A 21,373-nucleotide genomic window follows, 5' to 3' on the forward strand; every position below is an offset into this window, starting at 1 on the left:
TATTTTTGGCTTAATTTAAGTTTTGTATATGTGTGTATATTTTCAATAGTACAGTACTTCAACATTATATAGAAATACTGGATAAACTGGGGAAAGGTTGAAGGAAAACATTTAAAAAAAATTGAAATTATCTCATTAAAACTGGTTCTTCTTTTGCTGGCAGGTGTTCACCGTAGCCACATTCATGTGTGTGTGTGTGTGTGGGTGTGTGTGTGTGTGTGGTACACAACTGAGGTCTGAGAAAAGCACTTAGAGAGTGCAAACCTCCGCCAGGGCCTTTCGGTTTCACACAGAGTCAACACTGTGACTTTCCTCTATCACGCGCAGGTTTGCATCCAGATCACGAGCAAAATGTTTTTCTTTTTTCCCTTAAACAAACTCAGAAAATGTCGTCCAATTCTTGTCTCATTTAATCTGCCGTGGGACAGTGAAACGGCTTTGAATTCATCTTACGTTAGTACTGTATGTTACAACCCCACTACTATATTAATCCATGTTAAAGAGTAGTCTTTTAAATTCTTTAAAGGTCCAGGGTGTAACATTTATTGGCAAAAAATCTGTAGAAATACTGCTAAGTAAGTGTTTCCATGACTAGAGACCAGAAAATACGTGCGTGACGTCATGTTTACGTGCCGCGGCACCCAAGTCCAGGCACCGTTTACCAGTTAGCTCCTTTAGCGCCATTAGCGCGCCTACAGCAGAACTGGAGCGGTCTGTTTATTACACGAAAAGAGCACCGCTATAAGTAATCAGCGTACCTGTGTACTGCGTATGTGCCTCTGTTTTTAAAGTTTAGCGTTAGTCGCTAGCGTTACTAGCGACTCATTTTAACAATTGGGACGTCACACGCGTCTTCTTCTGGTCAATCGTCATGGAAACGCGTCATGCGTTAGCGTGCATTAACGTGCGATAACGCTGACGAATGTTTTACAGCTAACCAGCTAGGGTGTACGTATTGTCTTTTAAAGTGGAAGCTTTCTGGATTTGTGTTGCAATCTGCAGTCTCACCACTAGATGTCACTGTTTCTTACACACTGGACCTTTTTAATTCACACACAGTATTATACTTGTGGCCGTGGCACTGACCTTGTTCTGCGGCGATGGTATCGACGGGAGCGTCGTTCTGGAGGGGACGTTGTCGCTATAGTCCGGGGGTGGGATCAAGACCGGCTCCGCCTCCTCGTGCTGCTCCGTCAGGTTGGCCACGCTCAGACTGCGCATGCTATAACCCCGAGACGTACGGCGTCAGAACAAACACCACGACTCGCTGTAAACACTGCTGCTATTGATTTGTTTTTCCCTTACCTGTTTGAAATCACCGGCTCAGAGTACGGTCTGCAGTACGACGAGGGAAACCAGCCCCGCCTACAGGGACACACAAAACATTACATTCAAAATAAATCTATTACAGTTTTTAGGGTTTTTAGGTTATTAATCTGACGGGATTTGTGTCCTGGTAAAACAAAGGTCACAATAAAATCACAGACTTCCCTTTACGTGATGTTGTACTTCTTTTATATCTTTTCTTTTACTGCTTTTATTACTTGTTTATTCTTTTATTTGCCCTCGCTTGATTTTGCGTGATGTTGTCGCCGTCTTGCTTTCGCTGTCATAATTAAAGTCATAATTATTGTACATTTCAGCGTTTCTGAATATTTCCTGGCCTTGTTTACATATTTTATTTTGGTTAGTTGGTTATTTTTGACGAGTTATTAATCAGTATGAAAGAAGCTGAGCTTTTGCACAACATTGTTTGCCATCTGCTGAAACAGGTGGGAGGTTTATTATTATTATTATTTGTTAGTGAGTATGTTTCTTCTGTAAAGAAAAACAGATCTGTCAGTGTCAGGTGGCGTCTGTCTATATATATATATATATATATATATATAAAGTAAGAGAGAATAAAAACGGATAAATGGATAATGAAACCCCTCATTCTGCGCACAAACACAACAGATGAGTCACCACTGCAGACACGAAGTAAAACACACACACACACACAGATTTTAGAAGTTGTCTTCAAGTCACGTCTAAGGGGGGGGGGGGGGGGAAGAATGGTTGATCAGACCAAAGCAAGGGATTTGTTGCTAAGTAACAGAAAGTAGCAGGATTTATTCCAGCGTGTCCACGTCCACACAAAACTGCCAGAAAAAGTGACTGCATTAAGACCACAAAAGAGCGTATAATGACACGGAGACACAGAGTCAGTGAGCAGCACGACATCCTTCCGCCTGATTTATGATGACTTCTTATTGATCTGCAGAGGAGTTAGAGGCCCACTTTATTAGGTACACCTGTTCCACTGCTTATCATTGCAACGATCTAATCGACAGATGAGACATGGACGTGTAGGTGAGGATCTGCTCTTTAACTGAGTGAGACCAGCCTTTGAACGCTGTATGTTATGTAGTAATTATGTCAACACTGTCTTCTTGTCCCAATTTGCTAAAATTACAGCAGCCAGATTAACTCATAAATAAATAAATAAATAAATACATAAACCAGATTAGACACACTACTTACTATTTTACTTTACATTGTATTGTTTGATGTGATCCCCAGCATCAATTCTGAATTAAAAACGAGAAATAATGGCTGAAATTTGCTTAATTTTGTCATTTCTGTCCATCAAGTCTCATTTCTTTTAACTCTGTTAACCTGTAGAAACAAGTTGATTGCAGGCTTATCAACCATGAGTGTATAGTTATTGAAATAGATATAAATAAATATGAAAAATACCTATATAATACGTGAAGTTCAAACTGAGCATCAGAAAATAGTAAAAAAAAAAATAGAAGTAGAGATGGGCATTTCGAGCAAGATAAGAGATGCATTCAAAGGCCGTGGTAAATTCCATCATTTCTGCAAGATCTACAGCGTGTTGAGATAACGGAGCAGCTTTAAGATGCATTCAAGAAACGTCGTAACGAATGTAATATAACGAATAACGAATATTAACGAATGTTATATATCATGTAATATGGTCACTGCTAGAAGATAATAACTCAATTAAAAAATAAGAAAAAATTCAATTGGAAAGACAGAATTTGAAAGTTATGAGATGCAATTAAAGTACGTTGTGAATTCCATATTAACTGCGAGATCTTCAGTGTGTTGAAATAACGGAGCAGCGACAAGATGCATTCAAGAAACCTCGTAAAGTCCATCACTTCGACAAAAGCACACAAAGTCCACTAACTAAATGTTGCTGCCACCTTGTGGTAACAGATGTATGTACCACGAATAAGGTAGTCATGCAATCGTTCTTAATAACAGATGTTATATATTAAGTCATATTAAGTCACCCCTAGAAGATTATTTTACTGACTTTGATGTTGATCTTCGAGGTTTTCATGCACCAGAATTAGCGGAAAATTATGCAAAAAAAAATGCCACAACATTGGCTCAAATAACCATTTGTTTCAATGTAGTTATGACCACACAACACATCGAACCTTGAACCTACAGCAGCAGGAGATGCTACTCACGCCACTTTATAAGGTGTCATGTGTACCTAATAAAGTGGTCTTAACGTCTGCACAAAGACGACTGAGCAGCAGAGAATCTGTGTGACAACATTTTTCCCTCTCTCTTCGCTGCCTGAAGGTAACAGACGCCGTGTAAAGGTGCAGTTTCACCTTTTTTAAACCCGACCTGTGATATTCATTTAATCCACTTATCAGCACACGTCACCGAGGCGACTCATCATTTGTTCATAGTTGACTGAAATAAAAAAAGGACCAGATGTCTCTTTATGTGTGTGTGTGTGTGTGTGTGTGTGTGTGTGTGTGTGTGTGTGTGTGTGTGTGTGTGTGTGTGTGTGTTTTTGTGTGAGAGCAGGTTGAAGCTTTATGTCCGTCACTTTGAACATTCCTGACATAGTCTGTGTGTATTAGCACAGCAAAAATATTAAGAAACACAAAGCAGGAACGAGTACTGCCACCTCAGTTATGTTAAAAACGCTCGTGTGTTTGTGTGTGTGTGTGTGTGTGTGTCAGTGCTGCTGCATATTTGTTTGAAATGAAAGTACATGTCCTCCTCTGGGTGTGTCAGTGCTACTATTTACACTGCATTTGTTTCATGAGCGACTCCAGGGTTTCCCAGGCTTCATACACTCACTTATTAAACACATCTACACATTCATATGTATAAAAAAAAGACACATTTGTTTAACATATCGCTATTTTTAAATATTTTTTCAAGAAATATACGTTGGATATCTGACTCAAAGAGATTTTATGCACTCACTGTTTGGTCCTCTCCAGCTCTCCGTACAGCCAGCCGTCCTTCTCCTCGTGAACGAACAGGGCGATGACCTCGCCGTCGTCGAAGCTGAGCAGCGTGTTGTTGTTGCCCGCCGTGTGCGGGAAGATGGTCACGACCCGGTGTTTCCTGGACGCGTTGAGACCGGACGACAGCGACGTGGACCGGGACAGACTGTCCTCGCCGAGGCTGCCCTGATCTGGAGATATTACGACATTTAAAGAACATTTTTAACCCTTGTTTTTTATCTGAGTAAAGTAAAGCAAAGTAGCAGCGTGTTCTTATTACTGAGGTCAGTGGCAGCCATCTTAGAATCCTATGTCAACTTTTGTGAGGTCGCTCCAACTTCCATATCCGCTCACCATTCATATGATGCTGCCAGCTGCTAGCTAGATTAGCTTCAGATACATGATTTTGACATAATATCATTATTTTTTTTTTTACACTTATCGTCTTATGTGACAACTTAGAAGAGAACATAACACACTTGTGATGTTAGCTAACACTAAATATGATGCTAGCCGCCTAACAGCAACTACTGTTTAGCTTAGCAAAGCATACAGACTGGAAATAAGTGGAAACAGCTAGCATGGCCAATACAAGAGAAAATGTCTTGCTAAATGTTGAAGATTATCGCATGTTTTCATGATTTGTAAGTCTTTTTTAGCTGATCCACAGTTCAGCATTCAGCTAAGTGTGTCAGTGAAGAAACTCTTGGACCCGACAGTGACCCAGCAGTGGTCTGTTAGCTCGCTTGGAACCAAAAGGTACCATGTACTATCCCAAATGGAAAAGCAAAAAAAATAGTGTAGTCGAGCTGCCATGAGCCATGCTCGAACTATATTATGAAAAAGCGTCATTAGCTATCAAGCTAGCTATTTACACCCAGCAGTAAAAACCGTACCGCGGAAAGCTAACTGCACCTGTACCGCTTGGTGGAAACACGTCTAAAATGTCAAAAGACTATATCAATAGGATCTAAATGAGGCATTTAAATGACTTAAATGGTCTTGATTAGAATATGTGCGTGTGTGTGTGTGTGTGTGTGTGTTTCCGAGCAGCCGTCACTACCTGAGTTTTGGTCTGAAGAGGAAGTGATTGGAGATCTGGGCTCGGGGTCAAACATGTGAGCAAGTGGACTGATCTGAGCCTTGAGCGGTGGAGCTGGAGGAGGCACCAGTGACTCCATGTTGTTCTGCTGAGGGACACAGGAGAGGGAAAAAGAGAACACTTCAATCACTCGGAATACTAGAGTTTGAACGACGCGTTCTTCAGCGACACAGAGATTCTAAACTGTCATCATCGTAATGAAAGCTTTTTTTTATGACGGCCATCTGCACGGCAGTAAACCATCACGCTCTAATTACAGTCAATGGACTTTCACACAACATCAAATCTGGTGATTCCCATGGCCGTCGGCCAGCTAAAGATAACCCACGACTATCAAGCTTTTTATCTGCAGAGTTATCAGCTCATTTAAAGAGATAAAATACAGGCAACAACGAGGCCAGATGCAACAGTCGACGGCCCGATCCATTCACGTTTTGTTTCTACTTATAAGTTCCAGGTTCAACTCAACTTAGTGTAATAAACCGATTAAAGTAAAACAAGGACTAACGTAACGGCAATAATGTGAGATAATTATACAAATAAATAAGGTTTCCAGTTTTGGTTTGTGGACAAAATATGACATAGGAAGACATCATCACTACAAGGTTTCGGAAACAAAACATTTTTCAACATTTTAGGACCAAACAAGTACTTGATTAATCAAGAAAATCAACAGATTAATCAATTTACTGAGATCTCAGCCTCTTAAATGTGAATTTGTTGTACTTTTTTTTTGCTCCATATGACAAATAAATCATTACTTATTAGTTTTGCTTTGTGGACAAAATAAGACGTTTGAGAACATAATTTCAAGGTCAACTGGTCAACATTTACATTTTCTGACATTTTAGGACCAATTAAGTACTTGATTAACCAAGAAAATCAACAGATTAATCAATTCTTAATTAATTACGGAGTTCTCAGCCACTTAAATGTCAACAGTTTTTTCTTTACTCCATATAACAAATAAAACATTAAAACTGCATTAAAAATTGCTTTTGTGGACAAAATAGGACATTTGTGGACCAGACAAGTACTTTATTAATCAAGAAAAATAGTTGATTAGCATCACAGCACCACATACAGGCCTGGCATATGTACTGCACTGTTAAGATTCATTTTTTGGAAAGCTCACCCTGTTGCAACGTTCCACCAGCGGCGATTGTTCCGGAGTGGTGGAGAGCTCCTCGATCATGTTCTCCACCGTGTCCGGCACCTTGGTGATGTCGCTGCACTTCTCCTGCCAGCTGGGCAGCTTCACAGCCAGCATCTCTTTGGCCTGGACACAACAACCACGAGGACAGTCAGAGTCAGAGAGAATGATAAAGACTAAATAGAAAGTTTGTGTTTTTGCCTCGTCCCATCTCCGCCGTCGCTTACCTTCTCGTAGAAGTTGCTGATTTGGTAGGAGAACATGCAGTGTTTGTCCGCGAGGAAGCAGAAGCGTCGCTTTTCTTCCAGCAGAGCCTCCCGGCAGCCGTCGGCGATGAACTTCTGCATGTCCACCTGCCGCGAGGAGATGGTCTCCATGTACTGTACAGACAAGGTCACACAGAGGTCAGCGTCCAGGATCAATCAGTAGAAACATCCGAAAACCTGGTCCCTGACACTAGAAAGTTCTTCCATCCAAACTTAAACTTTAATTAGGAGAAGATTATAAATATACAATCAAGGATAATACATGTTCTGCTTTGTTTAATGTTGAATTATGAGGTTTTCCCAGTGTTAATTGTTGTTTGTGGGCGTTTATCACATTTACGATGTCGCTGTTAGGTCCTAATTATAACAGATACATTTCAATGTGACCTACTCGTAAAAAAATAAAGGCTAAAAAGAAAACAGTTTCACAAGTTTCTGAGTTTATTGTCATATATTTGCACTGATTTTCTTGTGTTGTTCCTTGTGGTTTCAGGAAATAACCGGAAGCTTTTTCTTGAGCTTGATAGAGCGATGTTGTTCTTATTATCAGTGTTCATAAAACATCACCACATGCTTTTATTCCCGTTTATCTCTCTCTCTCTCTGTCTCTCTCTGTGGCAACCTTAATTAATTTATGACAAACAGACCCGGCTATTGCGTTGTAATCAAAGTTTATTTCAGTGTCTCGCTGCTCTGCGATTGATCTCAGCACAGTGGGGGGAAACAAAGACGAGCGAGTGCTCAGATACTTCCTTCCTTCCTGAGTGAGTGAGAGGCTGAAACAACTGAGTCTGTCACGCAGAGAAAATGGCCAACGAGACTCGACATAAAGCATATCAAACACTTTTTAAAAAATGACTCCTCTCCATCTACGCCCAGTTAAGACGACTCATTGTGCTCAGGGGGGTTTGGTTACTTGACTTGTTTTTGTTTTATTCTGTTTCCTCAATGGGACTGTAAAAAAATAACATATGTGACATAAGTAAATATATAATGGCTATATATATTTGCACGTGAAGTCATGTTTACGCTGGTTATTTGCAGCACTGCTCTTTTCGTTTGATAAACAGACCGCTCCAGTTCGACTGTAGGCGGCGCTAACGGCGCTAAAGGAGCTAACTGATAAACGGTGCCACGGCACGTGAATATGACGTCACGCGGGTCATTTTCCGGTCAGTCATCATGAAAACGCATCATGTATTAATGTGCGTTGACACCGTTGACGGCCTTTGACGTGTTTCTATGACGACTGACCGGAAAAAGACACGTGCAACGTCATGTTTACGTGTGAAAATTAGTCTCTAAAGTAACGCTAAACTTTAAAAACAGATGCACACATACGCAGTACACAGTTGCCGGTTATTTGTCGCGCTGCTCTTTTCGTTTAATAAAAAGACCGCTACAGTTCGACTGTAGGCGCGCTAACGGCGCTAATAAAGGAGCTAACGCAGCTAAAGGAGCTAACGCAGCTAACGAAGCTAACGCAGCTAACGGAGCTATTTGGTAAACGGTGCATGGACTCTGGTGCCGCGGCACGTAAACATGACTTCACGCATGTCTACTCCTGGTCAGTCGTCATGGAAATGTGTCACGCGTTAATGTGCGTTGACGTTGGCGACGCGTTTCCAATGAAGACTGAGCGGAAAAAGCTGCGCGTGACGTCATGTTTACTTGACTCCCGATTGTTAAAATGAGTGTCTAAAGTAACGCTAATCTTTACAGAGGCACACATACGCAGTACACAGTTGCCGGTTATTTGCGGCGCTGCTCTTTTCCTTTAATAAACAGACCGCTCCAGTTCAACTGTCGGCGGTGCTAGCGGCGCTAAAGGAGCTAACGGGTTAACGGCTAATTGCTTTTGGTTCTAACATTTAAATATTACAAAAGTAAGGAATGACGCTCTGTTAAAGCGGGGGGGATTATTGTGTTTGCATGGTCACATTTGTGCACTTTTGTAGACTGCATACTTTTAATACACAAATTAAAAGACTTTTTACTTTTACAAAAAATGACATACTACGGCTTTAAATGAATGACAACACACACAAACACACACACATACACACACAGAGGAGAGACATCAACAGCCTACACTAACATCTGGACTTTTCAATTAAAGGCTTTGTTTAATAATTCACTACTTGTACAAACACACACACACACGTTCACCATCCATCATCAAAGCGAGACGATAAACGCAGTCAAAGCAGGACACTCTGTATGAGGGGAGGGAGGGAGGGAGTTATTACTCTGCAGCGATCTCCCGGTCTCGTTTATCTCCACACATTCATTAGTGGAATAGTAAAATGTAAACGACCCAAACTGTGCAGGGAATACAGGACAGGCGGGGGACGCTCACAGGGACGCCAGTGAACACCATAAAACTACATCTACTGCAGCAAACTCGTGTCATCACAAGTCTTCTTCTTCTTCTTCTTCTGTTTGCTCCTGGCAGTGTTTGACATTTCAGCGTGAATTCTGAGATGCAGGAGATTGTGTTTTATGAGAAAGCGTCGCTGCTGGTAAATATCTGCTACACCTGCCTGAGCTTCTATTTTGCTGCTCTCTCTCTCTCTGGGTCTCTATGTCTCTGTGTGTGTTTGCTAGAATGCACAGTGAAAACAAAGCAAACAAACGGCGCAGAAATCAAAACAATATACAGTATAACATCCAATCCAGCGTCACAAACAGCAACACAACGATAATCGATTTGGGGGCCACAAGTTTGAGAACTCTGCAATAAACTTTAACATTCAAATTTCACAATAAAAGTATAATGATATAAAGCAAAATGAATATGTAAAGACAATCAGAGCTCTTCTTGCAACCAGCACAGGTGCCCCCTGGTGGCTGTTCAGTATATTCTGACTTCCGGGTTTACATAGATTAACATAATCTTAATCTTAGATTAGTTTCAGCATACTTCTCAAGTGAGAGGTTGAAACTCAGACTTCTACTCAAACCAGGTTCTTCTTGCAACTAGCTTGTCGCCCCCTGGTGGCTAAAACCTACCTCCAATACTCCATCATTTTGTGATAAATCTCACAGAATTCCAAAATAAAAGAAATATACAAACAAACAAAGTTATTTTCCCAAACCAGCACAGGTGCCCCCTGGTGGCTGTTAAATATATTCTTACTTCGCAGGTTGGTGTCAACGAGGCTACTTCAAGGTTTATTCTACTTTCCGTCACACGATCTTAAACTACTCTTGGCCTACTACTCCAACGAGAAGTCGAAGCCTATTTTCCCATTGACTTCCACTCAAACGGACCAGCAGAGTCGCCCCCTGGTGGCTAAAAGCTACTTTCTCGACTGCACTTTTCAAACTTGAATGGCTACGTCCGTTTTTTATGATTGGTCTATGCTTTGATCAAGCGCCTAAAAGAACAGACATTTCTTCTGCTCTGAGTGTAAGAATCTCTATTTTTTAGTCATGAATCCTGTAAGTAGAGGACATGATTTAAGCGAAAACCTGAAGATTCAGTCCACGTCGTCACATTCAGACATGCGCTGGAGACGGTGAGTGAGTTTTACAGGAGCGATCTTGGCTTTTTTGGGTTGGGTCTCACCTCGTTCTCTTTGATCTCGTACTTGGACGAGTGCTTCCCCTGGCTTTTCCTCCTCAGCTTCTTCAGCTCCGTCTGCGAGCGGTCCAGAGAGTCCTGCTTCAGCTTGTGCTCCGACTGGTAGCGCTTAAAGGTGGCCTACGTCAGACACACACACAGTACATTTACAGGACGAGTATTTTAGTCCAAATTTTTCAGTCAAATCTTGGATAAATCATATGTAATACTGTGCATAAGTGGAATTCAAGTTGATGTTTTGTTCTTGTGACAGCTTAGTGAATTAGGCTTAATGCAAAAGTCATCAACTTTTTCACTTCTGGAGGATCTTTATCTTTAAGAAATGTCAGTAAATAGAGAATGTGACTTTGAATAACAATAATAATACAGTATACGACGATGACATAACTTACGTTCATATACTTCACATCCATCTCCGTCTTCTTCTCCAGCTCGATGATGATCTCTCTGTGAAAACTCTTGAACTGCATGGGGGGGGGGGGGCGAACACAAACCTGCGTTACATCACCCACAATGCACGCTGTTCTAAAGACAATGTACACTCCAGTCACACGGCCTCGCTACGATAACAGCAGGCTCCGCAGCCCCCCCCCCCTCCCCCCACAACCACTGAGTGTTTATCAGCCTGTGTTAAAAAAAGTTAAACATTGACATGTTTCACTCGCAGGAGAAAGCCACAGCACACTGATGGCATCATAGATATAAAAATACCTTTAAGTGAGTAAAAGTACAAGTATGTGACCAGAAAATGATATTGGTAGAAGTCACTTTTTTATACTTTAAAGTATATGACATTGACTGTACTTAAGTATCAAAAAGTCATTTTCTGGTGTAAAATGTATTGAAGTAAAAGTTTCAAAAGATTATTATAAAAGTATAATTTGAGAACGTCATTGTTTCAAGGTTTGGGAAACAATAGGACCAAAGAAATGATTAATTCACACTTAATTTAAGAAAATATATGAACAGGGAGTGCGATTCTCTGGGAACCACGACTATCTGTCATATTTTTATTATTATTAATTTATTTAATAATAATAAATATAATAATAAATATATATTATTATTTTTATTTTTTAACGTATTTTACCTGATTTTATTGTTTTTGTTGTTTTTATTGTATGACCAGTCTTATACTTGAGTAAAAGTACAAGTATGTTACCAAAAAAATTACTAATTGGTAGATGTTAAAGTTTTTTGAGGTTGTGGGTTCAATTCCTGGCTCTGCTAGTCTCTGTGTCCTTGAGCAAAGACACTTAACCCAGTGTTGAAGCAGCGTAAAGCAGCTCAGCAAGACTAGAAAATCTCTATATACTATAAATACAGACCACAATACCAACTCTTATTCTGATTTTATTTGGTAGTAACGAAGAGAGTTCGAGTAAACGTCCTGCACTTAAGTACAGGAAGGAAGTTTTTGTACTTTTTCATTTAAACAGCTGACGTTTCAACGTTTTTATTTTCTGGGTTATATTCGTTGACAGGTATCTGAAGAATTTCACCCACAGGCAGCGCGGTCACACAAACAGCTCCTGTTAAAACTTACGGCAATTTCAAACTCTGAAAAATGAAGGGAATGAGCTTAAAAGGTTGCAGGAGTGACACGTCGTCCACTCTCCACAGAGCAGAGTGTAGATATCTAAGAGGCCAATATGTGACGGTGAAGATAAGCCGAGCACAGATGAAGCTCCAGGAATGACAATTGATCACCGGAGGCTCCACAGGCGTCTTCTTTCTTTTTGTCCTTTAAATGTTTAACTTTATTGATTTGATTTTTCTTTCTGAATCGGGAGCAGGAATCAAAGAAGATGCTTGATGTTTGTTTGTTTTAAGAAAAAACCCAGTGAACAGTCTTTAAAGAATTTGAGTATGAAGTTCACTTCATACATGTGGAATTTTTTACGAATTTACAGCATTTCCTATTAACTTGTTCATATTTTTTAGTACATTTTTAAATAATTTTGAACTGAGTTCACTGTAAATAAAAGTTCCAAAAATGAACTGTTAGATTGATCTGATGCACTTTGACAGTGAGCTGAGTTTCTTCTCAAAAACAAAAACTATCTCGGAATGACTTGAAATTTACCATCATAATAGTCGACATCACCCTGAACAAGGATCTGTTGAAAATATTTGCAAATCTCTTAAGGAATAATTTTCATGAATTTTTGAAAATCTTGAAATGATCCATTTCCCCTGATGCACTTTGACAGTGAGCTGACTTTCTTCTCAAAAACAAAAACTATCTCGGAATGACTTGAAATTCACCATCATAATAGTCGGCATCGCCCTGAACAAGGATCCGTTGAAAATATTTGCAAATCTCTTAAGGATTAATTTAAATGAATTTCTGAAATTCTTGAAATAATCGATTTGTCCTGATGCACTTTGACAGTGAGCTGAGTTTCTTCAAAAAAACAAAAAGTATCTCGGAATGACTTGAAATTCACCATCATAATAGTCGGCATCGCCCTGAACAAGGATCTGTTGAAAATATTTGCAAACCTCTTAAGAAATAATTTTAATGAATTTTTGAAATTCTTGAAATGATCGATTAGCCATGATGCACTTTGACAGTGAGCTGACTTTCTTCTCAAAAACAAAAAGTATCTCGGAATGACTTGAAATTCACCATCATAATAGTCGACATCGCCCTGAACAAGGATCCGTTGAAAATATTTGCAAATCTCTTAAGGATTAATTTTAATGAATTTTTGAAATTCTTGAAATAATCGATTTGCCCTGATGCACTTTGACAGTGAGCTGACTTTCTTCAAAAAAACAAAAAGTATCTCGGAATGACTTGAAATTTACCATCATAATAGTCGACATCGCCCTGAACAAGGATCTGTTGAAAATATTTGCAAACCTCTTAAGAAATAATTTTAATGAATTTTTGAAATTCTTGAAATGATCCATTTGCCCTGATGCACTTTGACAGTGAGCTGACTTTCTTCAAAAAAACAAAAAGTATCTCGGAATGACTTGAAATTTACCATCATAATAGTCGACATCGCCCTGAACAAGGATCCGTTGAAAATATTTGCAAACCTCTTAAGGAATAATTTTAATGAATTTTTGAAATTCTTGAAATTATCCATTTGCCCTGATGCACTTTGACAGTGAGCTGACTTTCTTCAAAAAAACAAAAAGTATCTCGTAATGACTTGAAATTTACCATCATAATAGTCGGCATCGCCCTGAACAAGGATCTGTTGAAAATATTTGCAAACCTCTTAAGTAATAATTTTAATGAATTTTTGAAATTCTTGAAATTATCCATTTGCCCTGATGCACTTTGACAGTGAACTGACTTTCTTCAAAAAAACAAAAAGTATCTCGGAATGACTTGAAATTCACCATCATAATAGTCGGCATCGCCCTGAACAAGGATCTGTTGAAAATATTTGCAAATCTCTTAAGAAATAATTTTAATGAATTTTTGAAATTCTTGAAATGATCCATTTGCCCTGATGCACTTGACAGTGAGCTGACTTTCTTCAAAAAAACAAAAAGTATCTCGGAATGACTTGAAATTCACCATCATAATAGTCGACATCGCCCTGAACAAGGATCCGTTGAAAATATTTGCAAATCTCTTAAGGATTAATTTTAATGAATTTTTGAAATTCTTGAAATAATCGATTTGCCCTGATGCACTTTGACAGTGAGCTGACTCTTCAAAAAAACAAAAAGTATCTCGGAATGACTTGAAATTCACCATCATAATAGTCGACATCGCCCTGAACAAGGATCCGTTGAAAATATTTGCAAATCTCTTAAGGATTAATTTTAATGAATTTTTGAAATTCTTGAAATGATCCATTTGCCCTGATGCACTTTGACAGTGAGCTGACTTTCTTCTCAAAAACAAAAAGTATCTCGGAATGACTTGAAATTTACCATCATAATAGTCGGCATCGCCCTGAACAAGGATCTGTTGAAAATATTTGCAAACCTCTTAAGGAATAATTTTCATGAATTTTTGAAAATCTTGAAATGATCCATTTGCCCTGATGAACTTTGACAGTGAGCTGACTTTCTTCAAAAAAACAAAAACTATCTCGCAATGACTTGAAATTTACCATCATAATAGTCGACATCGCCCTGAACAAGGATCCGTTGAAAATATTTGCAAATCTCTTAAGGATTAATTTTAATGAATTTTTGAAATTCTTGAAATGATCCATTTGCCCTGATGCACTTTGACAGTGAGCTGACTTTCTTCTCAAAAACAAAAAGTATCTCGGAATGACTTGAAATTCACCATCATAATAGTCAACATCGCCCTGAACAAGGATCTGTTGAAAATATTTGCAAATCTCTTAAGAAATAATTTTCATGAATTTTTGAAAATCTTGAAATGATCCATTTGCCCTGATGCACTTTGACAGTGAGCTGACTTTCTTCAAAAAAACAAAAAGTATCTCGGAATTACTTGAAATTTACCATCATAATAGTCGGCATCGCCCTGAACAAGGATCTGTTGAAAATATTTGCAAACCTCTTAAGGATTAATTTTAATGAATTTTTGAAATTCTTGAAATGATCGATTTGCCCTGATGCACTTTGACAGTGAGCTGACTTTCTTCTCAAAATCAATAGTCGGCATCATAGTCTTATTCGAAAAATGAACTAGTTCAAATTAGTTTGTTGAATTTTAAAACAGAATCCGCTTCACCGGCAGTTGAAGGAGATGTTTAATTTGAAAACATTTTTTTATTTTTCATAGAAATTTAAACGATAAAACAGTTTTTTCCCACATGTTCAAGCAATAGAAAAGTAATTTAATATTGAAAGATAAGTTGGTTTTTTTAGATTTTGATTAAATCACATTGAAACAACAGAAAAGCGTGCTGGTTGGTGGTTGAGGTATATTTAGCACAGAGAGCAGGAGGACAGTGTGGAGGACTGACTCAAAATAAACCCCAGTGTTTTCAACAAAGTTAATTCACTTGTCAGCGAATGTAATTAAGAAAACTGCTGATATGTTCACTGACAGTTTATTTTATTAAGCGTGAATCTCCGTCACACAGAGGAATGAGCTACTGTCAGGCTCTGGCTACACAGACAATAACTTTAAATGTTAAAATAATGATTACTGTGAAGAACCAGGAGAGCACAGGTCACGACTTTTGTCAGGTTACTTACGTTCTCTTCAAGTTCATTGTGGACCTTCCTGTGTGTTTCTGCGATATCCTTCAGAACCTGGCCTAGAAAGACATAAAGGAACAATCGTTAGCACCCTGACGTATTGTGACTGTGAGGACTGTAAGTCCTAAACGCACATACTCCACGTAGCACAAGACTCTCCAGTCTAGTTGGTGGCGCGCTCTTATTTTGGTAAAAGAAGACGACGACAACGATAGTAACCATGGATACTTGCTTCAAAGTGATTGTTATTCAGAAAGTCCAATACCAACACCAACCGTTCCTCAAAGGATACAAGGGGACAAACTCATATGTTGCCAAAAATGTTGAAAGATCATGTAATGAGTGGGCAACAACTGGTGGCTCTTGGGCCAAAACTCGCCCACAAGCATTAATATCCGACCTAGTAGATGACCTAGAGAAAAGGTTTTCTCTTATTTATTTGATTGCATTTCTTCACAAAACAACAAGGCCATAGTCTGACTAAGACAGGCAATCGGACAACTAGCTCTGTAAGATAAGATATAAGAAACGCGTATTGAACAGAAAAAACAAACAGTGAACCACGGAGGAAATTTTGCTGCATGCACAGAACGCCAAATCTGACTCCAGTCCGACTAAGCGTATACTTGCAGGAGTAATCAGACAATTAAATCGCATTTTTCATGTATCTTTGTCCGACTAAGATCAAGCTAGTCTTAGTCAGACTAAGATACATGAATAATATGATTCATAGTAGTGGTAGAGTAATCAGACTATGAATCGCATTATCCAGGTACGTTAGTCCGACTAAGAGTAGCTTGATATTAGTTAGAAGAAAACCAAATTATTGTAAATCAAGCTAGTCTCAGTCACACTAAGATATGTGAATAATGCGATTCATAGTAGTAGTAGTAGTAATAGTAGAGGAATCGGACTATGAATCACATTATCTAGGTATGTTAATCCGACTAAGACTAACTCAATTGTAGTCGGTGTTTACCTGACTTTAAGAAAACCAGTAATTATCGTCTTAGTCTGACTAATATTGGACTTTAAACATTAATGTAAACACACTGAGTGATTCACAGAGCCTTTGGACACAAGAACCCAAACATCTAAAATCTGTGTTTGACTGGACACAGATTACAAACACACACACACAATATCCATCAAACCATAACATCCATTTTTACGGGCTGCATTTTTGCAGATGACTTATCTCCGTTCAATATTTAAACAGCTGTCAATAAGTAATCTCTATGAAAGGTTCTGGTAGTGTGTGGTCACATACAGTGGGGACAGTGTCCATTCACACAGACACAGGCTACACCGTAGACATGATGAGACAAAGCTAAAGGCAGTGAGTCAATACTGTAAACAGGAGCAGTTTATATTTGCTCCCTCCGTCACAATGGAGTGAAATCTAGACTGCAGGTTCACTGTGGGGCAGTGCTGTGGTCCAAAAAAAGGAAAAAGTCAGTATGGGACACAGTGGACATGTGACAGTGTCATTATGAGTGAAAGGTGAACGTCCTACATGGAAAAACATGAAGAAACGTGTGTCAGGCAGCTTTACCTTGTGATTTTTATTTGTAGATTATCTAAAAACTGCTCTGCACTGGTTGTAAATCAGCGTTTTATCACTTCTTTTAAAGGTCGACTACGTAACTCTAAGGAGGGTCTAAGGACCAAAGTTTTCTAAACTGTATGTTTTTTATTTGAGGTCAACCAGGAGTTTTTCCATGGCTGATTATATTTATTGTTCATTCATTTATTTTGGGGCTGTTATGTTGAAAAGTATCTTTTTATTTCTTTCATGCACCATGTTATGGATTGTTCCTTTATTGACTTGCATTTTCTTTCATTTCTGTTGTATTTTCTGCAGATTTTTGATTGATTTCCGTTTTTATTTAATAATCTATGTTATGAAATATGTGCGTATATACAGTAAGTTATAATAATAACAAAAGATACACAGAAACACTTATGTCATGGATATAACTTGATTATTTGAGTCTGAATTGACTGAATGAATCAGACAAATTTAAGATATGATAATCCAACAGTGGAGAAATTAAAGGACATAGACGACGCCACTGTGCAGAAATGTTACATATATAATGCTGGGTATGTTAACACATGACACGTTTACATGAAGACTGACCGGAAAAAAGCGAGTGTGACGTCATGTTTACATGCCACGGCACCGGAGGCCAGGCACCGCTTACCAGTTAGCTCCTTTAGCACCGTTAGCTCCTTTAGCACCGTTAGCGCGCCTACAGTTGAACTGGAGCGGTCTGTTTATTAAATGAAAAAGAGCAGCGCTGCAAATAACCAGCGTACCTGTGTACTCCGTATGTGTGCCTCTGTTTTTAAAGTTAAGCGCTACTACTTTAGAGTACTCATTTTAACCATTGGGAGTCACGTAAACATGACGCCACGCGCATCTGTCAGTCGTCATGGAAACGCGGCATGCGCTAACGTTGACGCCGTTAATATGGTACATTTATGACATATAATATGTATCATATTATATCTTTATGTCATAAATTATCATCATTGTCTTCTAAGTGATTCATATAGTCTTTTGTTTATTCATTTTTAACATTCCCTCTTAATCGTTGAACGTCTTGTATGTTCTGCTATGGCTTGAACACCTGAACTCATACACTTCTACAGGTTTTGACCTGAAAACCTGACAGAGTTCCTTCATTTTTCTTCAGCTTCTGCTCAAAGCAAACAAACGTACGCAGATCTGGACGTCTGTGATCCAGCAGGGCAGCGTCCAGCTACAACAACATTGCCCTCTGAAGGTCACCAGAACGTCCTGGTAAATGCCGCCTTTGTCCTTCCACAGAGGGAGGGTGGCGTTCAACGCCCAGGCTGTTTGTACAGCACCGACAACGGCTCGTGCAGGAAAGCAGGGAGGAGGGTGGGGGTTCAAAGAGGTCTGTTGTGTACCTGCAGGTTTCACCTTTGGGGTTAACAAGGTGTGAAACACACGTGCGCGACAGACGCTGACTGCTCTGGGTTTTTACAGCGACGGAGCGTGACACAGTCACATGAACGAACAAGGGTGAACTGGAGCTACAAGAGGACAATGTTGTAAAGAAACCATAGAGGTTTGGTGGTTCACAGAGAGTTCCATACCAATTTATTGTGTCCGATATCGATATCACAAACCCAAGTATCTGCCGATACCAGTCCGATACCAGTCCTTTTAGACATCTGTGCCATATCATGTCATTTCATAGACATAATTCTCCAACTGTGTCACACATTTTTAGTAGTGCTGGGCATGTTAGAGCACATTAACGCATATCTGATACTGAGTATCATATCGGCTCATCTCTAAAAATCAGTGCTGGGCACGTTAAGCGCATGACGCATTTCCATGACAACTGACGGGAAAAATACGTGCGTGACGTCATGTTTCACTGCAGGCGCGCTAACGGCACTAAAAGAGCTAACGGAGCTAATGCGTCATACGTTAATGTGCCCAGCACTCATTTGTAGGTATAACTCGATATAATACTCAGTATCCGATAGTCTTCAAAATGATTGGATCAGATATCGGGCAGATAAAAATGTGAAATCCGATACAATCCCAAAAAAAATTAAAAAAATGTTGTGAGCTGTTTATTTCTCCTGTATTATTACACATTTGGATAATTTAGCTTACAATGACGCAGCACAAATGTGTTGTTAACAGCTTCATAGCTTAAAAGGTCTAAAACAACAGTATTGGACTGATATCGGTGGTTTGACAGGAAGTTGCTAACAGAAGGACAAACGGGGGGTAATGATGCAATTAGTAAAGTGAAGAAAAACCTCCAATTTATTTGCTCGATTTCATTCTATGTGCTATGGAAATATATCATCAAAATATCATTAGAATATATAGTAGTTAAAGTAGTTATATTGATGGTACATTCAGAGGAGTTGATAGACAGAGTCTATGCTACAACAAAAATAACAAAAAAGGCACATTTCTTATGCAACAACGTGTACCTGCTAAGACGATTTATTTGACTAGTTTCTCAAGTTCACCAACAAAGACCTGACTTAATCTTATCAGCGATCTCACTCTGCTGATAACAAAGACATCTGTGAGTGTTTTAACTGCCAACATAATCTAATCTCTGCTCAGACTCTTTCATACATGAGATAAAAAGTGTATTTAGGGGTAAGGTGTGTGTGTGTAGACTGTACCATTGAGGAAATAAACTTTGACCTCTAAGTCCAACTAACACATGGAATATGCCAGTGCTATTTTTAAAAAGTGATGAAATAAATGGGTAAAAAGCATAGAAATACAATAAAAAAAGATTTGTAATGAGTATGATGATATATATTATTGTTATTATTCATTACATTTCCAGAGCGCGTTTCTAATAATAGCTCTATATAACAAAAACATCATTAAAACAAGTATTTTTAGGTGGTTTCTACCTAATATTATGTTTGCCATTTTCTTTGCACCATATAACAACGAAATCATTCAAACTGAATAAAACATCGTCATTTCATGGTTTGGAAAATGAAAAAATCGCCATTTGGATGACAAACTATAAAAAAAATACAGTTTCTTTTTATAAGTGTGAATATTCTCTACTTTCTTTTATTCTCATTTAGTTAAATAAGTGTATCAAATATCTGATTGGACGGCGAGAAACACCCTCCACATCCTCAACAGGTGACGTAAATTTATGGTGTTGAGCCAGCGTGACATCACAACAGTGTGATAGTGATTGTGGGTATAAATATATATATGTACTATATACGTTGGCAAAGCAAACACTGGCAGCTGACCTGACGGCACCTTTTAACTCTGACTCGCCCTTTAATTCACCACCGTCTTTATCTCGCGGACAAACCCTGGTCGTTGCTGAGCTCAGCAGACGCCGTGGATCAGCATCATCTCGTTTTATCGCCGAGACGCATCACTGGGCTTGTCCACACGCGCTTGGATCTGTGTGTGTGTGTGTGTGTGTGTGATGAAATGCAACCACGACAATGTGAGTCAGGAGTGAGCGAGTGGGTGCCGAGTGCAGGTGAAAGTCTGTGTTTGGTGGAGGTTGCCATAGACGAGCTACAGTAAACTCCCTCTGTGTAATCACGGTGACATCACGGCAGTAATCGATACCAGCAGAGGTACAGAGGTGGGGAAACACAGAGGAGGGACTGTGATTACATGACTCCAACGAGGACTCATGTGTTAGTAAGTCTTTTCTAATCGACTGTGCAATAAAGGAAAATACAGTCATCACGAAGCTGCAGTGATTATCCGATTCTTAGATCAGTTAAAACAAGTCTTCTGACTGTTCAGCTTCTGAAATGTGAATATTTATTATTTGCTCCACAAGACACAGAAATCATGAAATCTGAAGCACAGGACATCTCCGCATGCATCATAAGGACGTAGACGTAACTACGATGACAACTCCGTTAACACAGGCAACGTCTAACGTCCTCATTTGGACCGAAACTTCCTCAAAATTCACAACTCTCTCAATCTCTAAATCGATTTGGGACAATCATGACATAGAAGCCAATGATCTTAGACTAAACTAGACTAAGTCTGAAAATGGCAGACCCATCTGTGCTAAAAGAGAAAGAAAAAGATTGAGAATCAAATTGAATCGTGACCTTAAATCAAAAATCGAATCAAGGACTTGGAGAATCGTGGCACCCCTAGTATATACCAGGGTATGTGTAGCTGGTTTTGCACCACTGTATTTTAATGTTGGTGATGCTGGTGTCACCTTGCGAGCTCAGTATTTTCTCAGTGTGAGAACCACTGTCGACAGTTTAAAGATTTCCATCACGTAAGACCAAGTCAAAACAGTGCTGTGACACAGC

At 39.1% G+C, this 21,373-nt stretch overlaps 1 protein-coding gene across 1 annotated transcript in view; it reads right to left on the reverse strand.

Annotated features, from left to right (window-relative positions):
* Positions 1-21,373, reverse strand: part of baiap2l1a (BAR/IMD domain containing adaptor protein 2 like 1a) — a gene marked incomplete at both ends in the record, with an annotated part of 31,675 nt that overhangs the window by 3,014 nt on the left and 7,288 nt on the right. The window contains 9 exons of the mRNA XM_083903826.1: positions 1,087-1,222; positions 1,306-1,365; positions 4,249-4,462; positions 5,335-5,458; positions 6,509-6,652; positions 6,754-6,906; positions 10,364-10,498; positions 10,771-10,842; positions 15,530-15,591. Of these exons, the coding sequence (XP_083759952.1) occupies positions 1,087-1,222; positions 1,306-1,365; positions 4,249-4,462; positions 5,335-5,458; positions 6,509-6,652; positions 6,754-6,906; positions 10,364-10,498; positions 10,771-10,842; positions 15,530-15,591 (1,100 nt within the window). The remainder of the gene's footprint in view (positions 1-1,086; positions 1,223-1,305; positions 1,366-4,248; positions 4,463-5,334; positions 5,459-6,508; positions 6,653-6,753; positions 6,907-10,363; positions 10,499-10,770; positions 10,843-15,529; positions 15,592-21,373) is intronic.

The sequence above is a fragment of the Microchirus variegatus genome, assembly GCF_963457635.1.
Source record: "Microchirus variegatus genome assembly, chromosome: 17".
Lineage (NCBI taxonomy): Eukaryota > Metazoa > Chordata > Actinopteri > Pleuronectiformes > Soleidae > Microchirus > Microchirus variegatus.